We start from the raw sequence: 14,205 nt of genomic DNA, 5'->3' as shown, positions 1-14,205 counted from the left end.
CAATGCCAAGTGACACATGGTATTGTCTGCGAAAGAGCAAGGTGGCACATACCTCATCTATATGTTGGCCTGGGGACCTCCACTGGAAATAACTAACCACAAATGACAGTCACTGAAGCTCTGTTAGTTCAACACAAGCTCCAGGGATGGTGCACCTCTTGGGATTGACAACTTTTTAAAAGCTATTGAAAGACACACGAGGATTTTGCACAATACACAAAAATACACAAAACCGGGGGCATTTTTTTTTTTATAGCTAAACAATTTTATTGGCTTTTTGTGAAATACAAAACATGAGACAAACCACCATGGTTAAAGGCTAATCAGTCAACCAAATGAGCCAGCCACTTGGTTCCAGCAGCTGTGAAGAACATGAGTGGGTATTATTGCTTATGCCCCATGTTCATGTATGTGTCTGTCATATTTTGGCAAGAGTACAATCAGATGGAGCTTTGGTTGTTAAATTCGACTAGCACTACTCACTGGAAACACAACCTCTAGGATCTGCAGGTGGCTCTATGCCATTTCTCTCCGACATAGATCCATTCTATCTACTCTCTCTGTCCACTAGTTATTTGCCCTATTAACAAAGTAAAGGGGGAAGGCATGATCAGCCTCCCTCTTCCGCTGCTCCCTCTCTGCCATGAGAGGGTGGTGCATTCCTGGGTCTTTCTAAGCTCTTGAATCTGGTATGTGGTCATGCCAGAAACAAATGCCTGCCTGTGCTCTACACAGATTTTCAAATGCATATGGTATCTGGAGTTTGAACTCAACTCTCTCCTTTTTATCTTCAGAAAAAGAAACAAACCCAAAACTAGAAAACAAAAACAAACAAACAAACAAACAAAATCAATAGCCCTTAGCATCAGTAAGGTGACCTCCCAACAGGATGAGCCCCAGTGTCCAGCACACAACGTCCTGAGGCAGGTGTGGCGCTGTGACTCTCTAATGGTGTGTGTGTGTGTGTGTGTGTGTGTGTGTGTGTGTGTGTACACATGTGAGTAAATGTGTGTACTGTAACATTTTAATCTGCCGAGGAGCAATGACGTTGATGCCTCTTGAGGGCTCCCCTGCTCTCCGAGTTCTGTACTAACACTGAACTTCCCAGAGGACACGGGGTCAGAACTACCTACCACACGATAGCACCGTTTCCTAGGCTCTTGGGATTTGGCTCCTTTCGCTGCTGGAGAAAGCAGGCCCCGGCCTCCAGCTTTGTGCTTTCACAGGCTCCGTGGCACTGCTGTAGAAGCCGGTGGTCTGCCTTGGCCTACTTTAGTGGTGACCTGAATTTTCCCTGGGAAGAGTTTAAAAAAAGTCCGTGTCTTTACAAAGTGAAGTTGGCCACGGGTGTGAGGGCTGAGGTGACAGACCTGTAGACAGTGGGACGAGTCTTTTCCCCTTTGCTCCTCTCTGTTCAGGTGACCAAAGGGTTAGCCAGTAGAAGCCCAGCAGAATCACAGGACACTGAGAGCCACCAACCCGGATTCAGTCATTCCAACAGCAGCACTCAGAACTCTGTCGTAGGTACCCAGGTCTGCCAGCCAATCTTGCCCCTGATAGCACTGGAATTTAATAAGCCCTTCTAATGACTATGAGGATTAACCTCTTGAACCTAGACAACTTCAACAGCAGGATATTTGCCCTCGCCATAGTTTATATGGCACAGAGAACCATATAATCACTAGCACTTAAAGAGAAAAATCTTGTAAATAGGTAATTATACCAATGTTGTTCATCAGAACCAAGATTAAGCGCTTCCAGCTTGTACTCTGGGGGGGGGGGGTGGGGGATTTCAGCCTAACCCTTTGCCTCACAACAAAAAGATAACTCTTTAATTATGAGTAATGCTCGCCGGTCGTCCCGTGGGGCCGAGAGACTCACGGGGCAACTTCACGGTCGATGTGTGGCCTATGAAATTAGAGTAAGACACAGACAGTATTGTCATTTCAATGAAATACAAGAGACCGTATAAAAATACTTTCCAGTCCGGAATCTGAAACGTGAAAGCTGGATTTGTCTTTGTATAAAAAGGAATAAGATAATGGACTAAAGTGTATTAAGCTTCCTAACCAAAACGAAAGACAAAACGAAAAAGAAAAAAAAGAAAGAAAAAGGACAGGTACGGACTGAAGGAATGCGGAGAACCAGTCAGCTTCCTTTTTTTTTTTTTTGTCCAGGCTCGAGGATGTTGAGCTTGCGCTTTCATCCTGATGGAGATAAATGCACACAAGTGGAGAAGCCGGTGCCCCAAACCCTAACCGCACAGGTGGCTAAGGAGACTGGTTTCTACAGTAGAGCTGTCAACGGTGGAGGTGGCCGAGAGGATGACGGTCCCCGCGGCTCCTCTTCAGGCGACAGCTGGGGACGAGTGCCAGAAACACCACCTTCTCCTCGAATAGTGCTTCTTCAGGGCCAGGTCCTCCTTCTCTCGCTCCCTCTTCACACGCTGGTAGTGGTCTTCCTCCTTCAGGTACCACACGGGGGGCCAGCGGTGCCGCTCAAAGTACTCTTGGTTTTCTGGGGGGATGGGGCGGGGGGAGGGGAGAGGGAAGACACTGTCTGTGATTCCTGCCGCCCCCTGACTGTCCTGGATGCTGAGTCCTGTCACGGGCTCCTCATAAACCTCCCAAACACCCTGATGTGGCAGGAGCTATGAGCAGGGCTGTCTGCAGATGGTGACATTAAAGTCTGAGATGTAAACTCTGGGCTAGAAATAAGACACCCCCCCCCCCCCCGAACCGCTTGATTTTCTCCAGAGTTGCACCTTGGCCCTGGTTGTCCACGCGTACACGAGGGGAGGCCAATTGCCAACTGCCTCGGCCTACTCTGCGGTGGGCACCCTTAATTCCAGTCCCTCCTCCCTTCTCCAAGGAAGACGTTCTGCAAAGACAGCCCCTACACTACAATTCTTTGGGTCATGTCACTTGACTATGCCACCTACCACACACTCCAGAGGGACTTGACCACACAGTGCCCACCGTGTCTGGTCCCTCCCAAGGGCTTGGAAAGGGGAAGGGCTGGACAGCCGGAAGCTCGTGTGCATACATCCCGACTCTTACCTGCTGATTTGGATTTGATTTCCTTGCGGAACTTGGAACAGACACTGTTGTAGTTGGTGCAGATGTGATGTAAACACCAGGCGGCTAGCTGGTTGGCGTTGTGAAACTGCAGGAGGGAGGCCAAAGTGGGGTCAGGCTCTGCCGAAGCAAGTCAGTGGGCCAGTGGCATGGCTCAGCAGGTAAAGGGGCTGGCTGCCAAGCCTGACGACTGAGTTTGATCTCCAGGACTCCATGGAGGAAGGAGAGGCCTGACCCTGGCCATTCCTCTGACCTCCATAGATACACACACACACACACACACACACACACACACACACACACACACTAAATGTTACAAAAATTTAAAGCAAGTCTACAAAGAAATGAGAATCACTTTTGTAGGTGGGAGAGGAAGCGAAGAGAAATTTAAAAAAAAAAAAAAAAAAGCCTGTAGAACTGTAGAACTAATACAAGAAAGCTCTTGCTTCGACCTCAGGGTTCTGACTTTGACCATGGCGCTGATGCCAGCCAAGTACAGTGTTCACGTACCTTTCCCCTCACTGCCTACTGAGATAGATGGTCCCCAAAATAAACACCATATCACAGTGAGAGTTTCAAGTATGCCTGGCTGTCCTGCCCAGCCTGCCCCGTGGCCCTCTGGTGATAGGTGGCCATGCATGCCCTCTGGAAGGTACCAGACAGAACGGTGCCATCTCTGTTTAGGGAGCCTTAGCAATGGAATACTCTGTGTCACATGTCAGAGCCCAGCTTGCTGGGGCCCAAGATGGAAAGGCAAGAAGGCAGCGTGCCACAGCGGTCTTGTACCTGCCCTCTGGTTACGTAAGAGCGGGTGTGTAGGTGAGGTGGGAGGATCTGTATGTTCCATCAAGCTTTTCTGAGCAGATGCCTGGGGAGGTGGCAGCTGAGGTCCAAGTGATTGCCTGACGTCCCCAAACCAGATGGTCCACTCCCCCAGGTCTCCTCTGACCTGGCAGGGCAGCCTTGCCCTTCTGCACTCATCCTGTGTATTTCCTTGGCTAACGGGGAACCTGGGTTCTTCTGGGCTTGGCTCTTCATCCTTTAAAAAACACTCCAGGGAGGCAAGAACCCACAACTCCAATCATGGAGGTGGTTGGAGGCTGGTCCTTCAAGTTTTTTCTTCATGTTCAGTTTAAGTCTGAACATGAATTTGGGGCAGTGGGGTACTGGTGGGGGGCAGTTCACCAGCTCAGGGAACTGGCTGCATGACTTGTTCCCCTCCCCCCAATTTGAGTTCAGAGACTCAGTCTTGGTGTTCAGACTGGGCTACAGTGGGAGAATTTACACCATGGAAATTAGCAAAGGCAACAGATCAGGGTTCCACTATGTGTGAAATGCTCTTTGAGTTCAAGGCTAACTAACACATGGGCTATGATACAGACATCATGCTAACTTCCTGCCAGGGTCTGTCAGGGCTTAGTAGTAATCATTCCACAGCCTGTCACCAGTGTGTAGGAAGACAGGGAAGAGCCGGGAGGGAAGACAGAAAAAGGTCGAGTCTTTACTTCCAGTGAATTGTCCAGTAGGGCATTCTGAGTCATTTCAATTTCTTCTATGCAGGATTCTTATGGATAGAGTCCAATTATAAATTATCCCTCAAATTAGGGGAGCAGGTGTCTCCAAAGACCTCCAGTTTCAATTTTTGGACAACTGGTTCTGACGAGGCCTTGGAGCTTCAACCGCACATCTGCTCTCAGCTTTCAGTCTCTATCCGATGGGTTTTCAGGTTGGGTTGTAGGGGTCTGTGCTCCCACTTCCCTGTGCCTGTGGGGAATCTGCTGCTTGGATATACTTGAGGGTCATGCCTGGGACTTGGGAATCACACAACAAATACTTGTCAAGTCAGAGAGAATTGGCTGTTCCAGCTCCCTGCCTACCTTCTCCCTATGACCCGAGCCATCACCTATGGCCACACTTGGCTGGGCTGAGCAACACCTGCTGTAGTCTCACTGTCCTCTTCCTGAGGCCACCTCCTCTCCTGTCATTGGGCAATGTCCACTTATATGGCCTGACCTAAGACTTAGTTAGCACTGTCCTTACTGAGAGAGAACAAAGGAAGCCTGACTCCTCAGGCAGAAAGGAAAAAAAAGTGAGTTCAGAACTGATTTCTCATCCCCTGTCCCCAGGGTGTAAACTAATGTTGATAAGTCCATGCTGGGACTAGGTCATTCTGCTTACATATTCTGTGGAGTGAGAGAACTTCCATCTTCAGGGCTTTTTCTTGAACATTCTTTCTCCCTTGATTCTTAGTCTGAAAGGTTGCGAGGTCAAATATTGCCATCCTTGTGTCTTATGGATGAGGAAGCCAAGGCAGAATTTATCTTTGTGCCTAAATCTTTAGTTGGATTTACCCTTCTCTGGAAGAGGGGTGTGTGTGTGTTTGTGTGTGTGTGTGTGTGTGTGTGTGTGTGTGTGTGTGTGTGTGTCTACATACACACATGAATGTTTGTGTAGGGATCATGGACACCGATAACAACAAACTGATCCTAGAAAATTCCAGGGGACCTTCAGTAAACTGTTCATTTACGGAGGGGGGGGGGCTTACAATGCTTTTTGGAATATTCTAGAAACTGTTCTTGGCCAAATCCTTGTCTAAGAACTCAAAGGAGGAAGAGAGGCAACATTTCCCCCTAAGCCAGAGAGTGTTCCTCTTACACATGAAACCACTGCCTCAGGAGGGTGAGGATGGGGGAGGGGGTCCTTGTTCTTTCAAAGGCAGCCTGGCAGGTGGAAGGCTGACTGAAATGTAAAACTCTCTGACTTTTTTTTTTTTTTTTTCAGCATAAAGGCACACCTCTGTGACATCTGTATTTGGACAGATGGGATGTTTTTAGCAGTGTTAAAGTGGGCTCCTGGGATCTGTACCAGGGATGGAAGGGAAGGGCCCATGAGCCTACCTGTGCCAGTTCCAAGTAAGAGAGCACTTCACCATCGATGCTCACTCCACTCACAGCAGCCTTGGTGAGCTCCTGGACAGCGTGCTGCTCTGTGAAAGAGAGGATAGGACAGGGTTAAACTGCCCACCCCAAGCCAGACACCTGGCCTGGAGGAGCTGGTCTGGGCCACTTGAGAAAAGAGGAGATAGTGGGCACAGTTTTGGGCAGACACTGGAAATGAACCCTGGGCTGATTCTACTGGGTGGCCGGCCTATCAGTATCCAACCAAGGCATCCATGTCTCCAGGACCTCTGGTCTATGCTTCTAGAATAGTTAGAATTCTCCAGATCTTCATGACCCCACTGAGGATGATAACCACGGGCTATATATGACTCAGATAATTCATACTTAGCTCATTATTAAGCTAAATAGCCCTGCTAAGTGCTCAATAGCCATACATGCCTATCCCCTTGGAATGTGCAGACAGAGAACACATCCGTTGCTGGCAGATGGTTCTACTGGACAGTGCGGTTCTGGGAAGTCTAGCATGTTTATAGGCTCCCCTAACTCCAGACACAGTCCTGTTTGAGTATATCTTCAAGGCTTGTTATCTTTTGCCAGCAAAGACTGAGTGATAGAAGAACAAGTCCACCTGGGGAATTAAAAAACGGAGGATGTAGCTGAGTTGGCAGAGTGCTTGCCTAGCATGTCTGAAGACGTGGGTTTGAGCCCCAGCACTGCATATATCCGATGTAGGGGCCCACACCTGTAATCCCATCCCTTGTGAAGTGGAGGCAGGAGAATCAGAAGTTCAAGGTTGTCCTCAGCTACATACACACTGAGTTTGAGGCCAGCCTGGGCTACGTGAGACCTCAATGGACAAAATCAAATGTGAATATATATGTATCGCTCTCAACAAGTACAGACAGATCAGCCAAAGTTCAATCTCTTGGAATATAAAGACGGGGAAGGGCATTGGTCCTAAGCACCAAAGCTCCAGTCTGAGAGAGCCATGTCTGCTTGAGAGCCTGTGCCCAGCTCCTTCCGTTAGAGTATAAACTGTGGTTCTGAGGCTGGGGTGACTGTTTCTTGCCTCTGCACGGGCAGTTTCCAGCCCCAGGGTAAATTAACATGGGTGTGTGAGGTTTTCTAACTCTCAACGATGATAGCTTCTGTGGGGTGCTGTGGTGACTCCCTACACTGTGTATAGGCTGACCACGTTTAGTCTGTGGGTTCTCTTTACTTTGATTGTAGGTTTTGTGTTTTGTTTTTTTTAAATGAATTCAAAGCCCGTGTTCATCCGGCCACGGGTCAATTCACTGTTTTCCCAATTGTATGTGCTTACTTTGTGCCTCTGTGCCCCATTCTGGTAATTCTTAAGCTATGTCAAACTTTTAAAATTGTTATTAAATGATGAAATATGATTGGTACTGGACCCATGTAAGACAAGCGAGCCTAATAGATAAACATTTTGTGTATCCTGACTGCTCCACTGGCAGGCTTACACTCCCTGCTTAATCTGTCTCCTTTTAAGCCTTTCAATCCCTTGAGATATAACAACCTCAAAAAAAACAAGCTGACCATGGCTTCTGCAGGTTCAAGTGAGAGAAAGGAACCACCACAAAGCTCTCATTTTAACCCCAAAGATAGAAATGATTAGGCTTAGTACGGAAGGTGCGTCCAAAGCCAGGAGAGCCCCGAAGCTAGCCCACCAGCTGTGAATGCAAAGGTAAGCTCCTGAAGGAAATGAAGAGGGGCTTGCTGGTGGTCTGGATAGAAGAGCAACCCAGCTGCATCATCCCTCCAGCCACGCCCACTCCAGAGCAAGGCCAACCCCAGCCACGCCCACTCCAGAGCAAGGCCAACTCCAGCCACGCCCACTCCAGAGCGAGGCCCACTCCAGAGCAAGGCCACCTCCAGCCACGCCCACTCCAGAGCAAGGCCAACTCCAGCCACGCCCACTCCAGAGCAAGGCCACCTCCCTTCAGTTCTACAAAGGCAGAGGCTGATTTGTGGGGTTTGAGGAAAGCCATTGTCTCCAGAATAGATGAATAGAGGCAACACAGTAAGTGCTAATAAGGAGCTATAATCAGTCACTCAGAAGTTCCAGTTGAGGTCACGGATGAAGGCTCCCTGCATTAAGAGACCCTCAGCATGAAAAGAACAGCCTTGTCCTGAAGGAGGCACCACCAGGGGCCTGCAGAGCTAGAGAGAACTCCTCCTGGCTGGCTTCAAAGTGCCAAAGGACAGCCCAACCATCTTGGTGGGGGGGGGGCTGAGGCAGCTGATGGCTAGGCTGAAGTGAATCTCTTTTCTTCGAGGGGCCTTCCCTGTTCTCCTAAGTTCCCTAGACGGAACAGCAAAGCTGGAGGGTAGAGCGTCTGACCACAGAATGTGGTCCTAAATACCGGAAGCCCACGGTCCTAGAGTCATTTTTATTGCTGTGATAAGACACTCTGACCAGAAGCAGCTTAAGGAAGAGAGGGTTGATTTGGTTTACAATCTGTCATTTCAGGGAAGTCAAGGAGAACTCAAGCAACCAGTCCCACTGCATACGATGGCAAAGTCAATGGACTTTGAATATTGTCCATAAACTCTTTGGTAAGTGGGTGACAGGGTTGTGGGGTAGCTCAGTCAAAACCCTTGCCAGGCAAGCTTGAGAACCAGAGTTTGGGTCCCCAGAACCCTTGAAGGAGCCAGGCTGTACGGCGGCTGCCTATAATCTGAGCAGTGGGAGGCAGAGCCAGAGCATCGCTGGACCAAGATGGCCCGCTAGACTACTCAGAGCTGGTGAGACCCAGGTTCAGCAGGAGATCCTGCCTCTAAAATGGAGAATGATGGACGGAGGTACCTGATGTCAACTTTGGGCCTCCACATACGTGAGCACACACATGGATGAGCACCCATATACAGGTGTGGCCACACACATGCACACATGCAAGTGTACTGCATATACATACAAAGAAACACAAAAGAAATTCTGCTGTGGGAAAATCACCATGAAACTGAATCCCCATGCTACCACATAGCCTCCAATGAAAAGAGCGGTCAGCCAATGAGCCAAATGTCACTGTCAATTGGTCAGAAAAAGCTGCATCATCTGTTGTGACCCTTAATCCCACCACTTCGATCAACCACATCCACCAGGACCCAGGCATGAAGATTGTATTATAGCTAGAGGCTGAGTGGATGAGTTAGCTTTATTTTTATTTTTTTAAAGCAATATTTATTTATTTATTTATTTATTTATTTATTTATTGGTTAAAGTTTCTCCATTGTCTAGAAGTAATGCCGTTTTAACAGACTGTAGCTTGCTGTCAATGTAATTTTAATAATTCACTGAGATTCCAGGAATTTTGTGCTACAGTGGCCTGGGGCTGACGCCGCACTGTCTGAGGTGTGTCTACCGTGTCCAGGCATGCCTGCCTCCTAACCTGGCTCTGTGTTCTTGAGCCCACACGCTTGTTTGCGCAAGCTGATGCTTTCTTTGATATGGCCCTCCCCAGCTGGACAGATTCACAGAACTGCTTAGAGCTACATTTCCCAGAGAAGTCATCTGGGCTCTCTAAGTAACAGCAGATGTGGATGGTTGATCGTGACTGTCAACTCCGCAGGCTCTGGGAATCACCATGGAGACACACTCCCGGGTGTGTCTATAAGGGCGGTGTGGGGAAGGGCTGACCATGGTGGGAAGACCCACCCTGAGCGTGGTGGTGCCATCCTCTGGGCTGAGTTCCCAGACAGAATGAAAATGAGGGAAACAGATCACTACTGTACATTTCTGTTTCCGGCGGATGCAGTATGAAAGCTGCCTCCCACCCCTGCTTCCCGGCCGAGATGAACTGTGCCCTCGAGTCCTGGCCACAGCAGACCCTTCCTTTCTTTAGGTGGTGTTGGTATTTGTCACAGTGATGAGAAAAGTGATCAAAGCCGCGATGTTTTGAAACGCATTTAACACTGGTTTGTAAAGCGTTTCCAGTCTAGAAACAGCCTGAAATATGCTGCGAAGATAGTCTGAATCAGTGGTCCTCAACCTTCCTGATGCCGTGGTCCTTGAATCCAGTTCCTCATGCTGGGCTGACCCCCAATCATAACGTTATTTCCGTGGCTACTTCCTAACTGGAATTTTGCTACTGTTATGAATCATAATGTAAATATATTTGGAGACAGAGGTTTGCCAAAGGGGTCTGGACCCACAGGTGGAGAACCACCAGTCTAAAGGCTTTGCTTAGACTCTGCACACCAAGTACCGTAGGTGACTCAAGGAGCTGTGTTGGGAAGGTATGTGGATCAGTGCCAGCAGGATTTCATAACATCTTGCAGGAAGACTGGAGTGAGTTCCCACAGAAGCTTTCTTAGGGTCACTTAAAAAAAAAATCTTGCATGTTGAAATCAACCCCATGTTATCAGTGTCCGATTTAATCTTTAAATAATAGCACTACTGTGCTGACACTGAACCCAGACCAGATGCAACATATTTGGTTCCAAGTTACTTTTTGTCTATTTTTTAAAAAATCGAATTTATCTTCAAAGGACCTTTGCATCACCTGTGGATGGTTACCTGGGATTGCAACTCACATTTCTCATTGCAACTTCCTCAAGTTAATATATGAAAAGTAATATACTTATTTGGATCTATGACTTCAGTATATTGGGGAAAAGATTTTTTTCCTATTTTGTTTGTTCATTCTTTTTTTTTTTTTTTTTTTTTTTTTTTTTTTTTTTTTTTTGCAAGACAAGGTTTCTCTATGTAGCCAGGCTGTCCTAGAACTCGCTCTGTAGACCAAGCTAGCTAGCCTTAAATTCAAGTAGATCCGCCTGCCTCTGCCTCTTGAGTGCTGGGGCTAAAAGTGTGCTCCATCACACCTGGGTGCAAATTCTTCCTTTTAAATTGGGGAAGAAGCAAGAAGAGAGACCCTTACTTCCAGGTAATTTGTGTGTAGGAGGGCAGAGAAATATCGAAAGTCAATGCCAGAAGGTAGAGAACATATTGAATGGGCTGGCTTGCTCTCTGCTCATTGACTTAGCTGTTCAGTTTTTACTGAAAGCCTGGTGGGCACAGACAATTCTCCCAGTGCATGAGGAAGGCCAGTAAACAACAGTGTGTCTCAACTTTCCCTGGAATCAAGAACCAAGCAAGAATAAGGAGATGCACCCAGCCTGCTGACTGACACTTCTGGGGAAGGAAGCATGAGGCTTAACATTTTCAAATAAGGCATTTTAAATGCATATATATTCCACCCAGACCTGATCCAGTTTACACACTGAACAAATGGAAAAGTTACAGAAAAGACTTCTGAAGCTAAGCCAAATCTCCCCCCCCCAAAAAAAAATGAACTTGACAATCTCAGAACATTTTCAGAAATAGCTTTAAGAAAAAGAAAAGCCTGGTGGTGGTGGCGGCAGTGCACACCTTTAATCTCAGCACTTGGGAGGCAGAGGCAGGTGGATCTCTGTGAGTTTGAGGCCAGCCTGGTCTACAGAGCAAGTTCCAGGACAGCCAGAGCTACACAGAGAAACCCTGTCTCAGTGAAAAAAGAAAAAGAATAAAAAAGGAAAAAGAAAAAAAAAACTGATCAAAACCAAACAAATAATGCTTTCTGTGTGCCAGCTAGTGTTCTAAGGACTTCATGTATTTACCCAGTTCATCTTCACAGCTTGGTGGCAGCTAATGTACCCATTTTAAAGAGAGGGAAGGCTGAGATACAGAGCTCAAATTACACAAAGGACAAGTCACCCTTTGGGGAAGCCAAGGAGCCAGGGTGGGACCCTGGGGAAGCTGGCTTTGAATTCTCTGCCACTCTTGTGAATGTTTCTTCCTCAAAGGCTACACCTCTGCACGCGACGATGTGTCATGGAGTAATGCTGACCCATTGGCTTGATTTCAAAGTTTGTGGTCGACGTAAGATTCAGCATGTACCTCCAAAGCCAGGTGCCCATGATTGTACATTTACACCTTCACTGCCTAATGGGACCTATCACAGGGGAGTTTACGAGATGCTCCTTGCCTCAAAGTAGGCTGGCTGGCTGACAGACGGGGCCTGTCTTCTCCCACCCGCCCAGGACCGTTCTCTTTGGAGAGGCAGACATCAGCGAGCGTCTGATCTTTAACTAGCCATCACATTGTTTCTTGAAGTGTGATGTTGACCAGTGTGGCTATCAGACACCAAGTCACCACCAGCCTTACCTACGAGCGCAACCAAGTGTGGCAGGCAAAATCTGTTTGCCAAGGCAATTAGCTCCAGGGGGTCCAGGTCCAAGGTGGGCGACAACTGCTTGGTGTAGAGGTATTCCAGCATCGCCTGCATCGACATCTTGTTTATACTGGGGAGGTGCACCTGCAACAGTGTACAGAAGGCTTAGTGCTGCTGCAAGAACCAGGGACTGCAGGAACCTGCAGGCTGCGGGGCTTAGAAACATCCCGTCCGACCGCGTGACTGACCTGAGGCATTGCTCTGAGGCTGTGCTGAGGGGGGCTAACAGCTCGATTTGTAGGTGACAGAAGAGTGTTGCTACCTGACTGAGCCTGGTGTGAAGTTTTTTTTTTTTTTTTTTTTTTTAATTTTTTAAAAAATGGCTATCTGGGCCTATAAATCAGACAAACGGGTCATGAATGTGTTATGACATCACAGGCCCTCCCTGCCAAGAACCTGAGGAGACTCCATTGTGGAGAGAGAAATCTCCTGGCAATGTGACACCAGATGGGGAGCTGTTAGCCAGACTGCTACAGACTGGAAAGAGCCCCTCTCTTGGGTGGCCAAACATAGGAGGACGGCCACACGAACTGCACGGTGCCACATTGCATTCCGATGACCAGCTGCCAGCATTGTGTCCATTCTTCGGTATTTTCTCCCACCATCACATGGACCAGAATGACAGACATGACACTAGGTTTCAGCAGATCTAGAGTAGACAAAGGACTCCTGGCCTGGTACACCTGGAGACGCAGTTTTGGTTGGGTGTGGGGCATTGACCCCTTGCGGACTGCCCTCCCCACCTCCCCCCACAGCCTCTGTCCCATGTGTCTGGAGCTATTGTGTTTTTTTCGAGACAGGGTTTCTCTGTGTAGTTTTGGTGCCTGTCCTGGATCTCGCTCTGTAGACCAGGCTGGCCTCGAACTCACAGAGATCCACCTGGTTCTGCCTCCTGGGTGCTGGGATTACAGGCGTGCGCCACCACCGTCGCCTGGCTGTGTTACACTTTCTAAGAGGCCAGGGACTGAACGGAGGCCTCAGTCCTGTGTGGTGGAGGGGGGGGGGAGGGGGGGGGGGGGGGGGGGGAGCACAGGTCAGTGGGGGTACACACGGTATTTCCGATCTTCACTAACTCCACACGGTAGTTTGAATCAAAATGGCTCTCACAGGCTTATAAGGAATAGTACTACTAGGGGTGTGTGTGGCCTTGTTGGGGTAGGCGTGGCCTTGTAGCTGTGGCCTTATTGGAGGAAGTGTGTCACTGGGGGGTAGGCTTTGAGGTTTCAGGAGCTCAAGCCAGGCCTAGAGGCTCACTTGCTCTTCCTGCTTCCTGCCGATAAAGATGTAGAACTCTCAGCCACCACTCCAGCACCTGAGTGCCACCATACTTCCCGCCACGACAGCAATGGACTAAACCTCTGAACTGTAAGCTACCCCCAGTTAAATGTTTGCCTTCATAAGAAGTACCGTGGTCATGGTGTTTCAACACAACAGTACAATAAAACTCTAAGTAACAGGGTGGGGGACAGACATGGTACAGAATGGCGCCCCTTGTTTTTCTGACAGGAATGTTACTTTAATACTACGCCCAGCTTTCCACACACACCATCTAAAAGGACTCTTCCATCTGGCCTAGGAAGAAGAGACTATTAATTTTGCTATTTTGTGGACAAGGACGTAGCAGTCAAGGAGGCTAAGTTTCGTGTCCAAGGTTGTAGGGTTAGTCAGCAAGGACTGGGGTTTAAACCCAGGGAGTGCACTATTCTGAAGGTCACACCCTGCAATGCTGTGTGTGTGTGACCTGGAGTCTCCTTACAGCAATGCTTTGGTTTGCAGAATAATAAAGCCTTGGACTGCACCAATAGTTCTGGGAACTAAGGTTCTAATTTGAAAGGATGAACTGTTGTAGACTTCTTAACTCTCACACTTAACAGAATACAGCATATCAAAAACACATATATACATTACATATAGATGTATATATCTTTACATAAGTATATATGTATTATGTATGGTCCCATCTCTCTGTATATACATGACTGTGTCTGTGCTGTGGGA

At 48.1% G+C, this 14,205-nt stretch overlaps 1 protein-coding gene across 3 annotated transcripts in view; it reads right to left on the bottom strand.

Moving 5' to 3' along the window:
• Positions 1–264: 264 nt before the first annotated feature.
• The window catches only part of Rhobtb1 (Rho related BTB domain containing 1), a 74,566-nt gene continuing 60,625 nt past the window's right edge, over positions 265–14,205 (bottom strand). For all 3 annotated transcript variants that reach the window (XM_036168449.1, XM_036168448.1, XM_036168451.1), the window contains 4 exons: positions 12,141–12,291; positions 5,975–6,063; positions 3,060–3,165; positions 265–2,517 (listed from right to left, as the gene is read on the bottom strand). In XM_036168449.1, coding sequence (XP_036024342.1) covers positions 2,348–2,517; positions 3,060–3,165; positions 5,975–6,063; positions 12,141–12,291 — 516 coding nt within the window. In that variant the 3' untranslated portion in view covers positions 265–2,347. The remainder of the gene's footprint in view (positions 2,518–3,059; positions 3,166–5,974; positions 6,064–12,140; positions 12,292–14,205) is intronic.

Source organism: Onychomys torridus, chromosome 18 (assembly GCF_903995425.1).
Source record: "Onychomys torridus chromosome 18, mOncTor1.1, whole genome shotgun sequence".
Lineage (NCBI taxonomy): Eukaryota > Metazoa > Chordata > Mammalia > Rodentia > Cricetidae > Onychomys > Onychomys torridus.
This window is presented reverse-complemented; position numbering and strand designations above follow the sequence as displayed.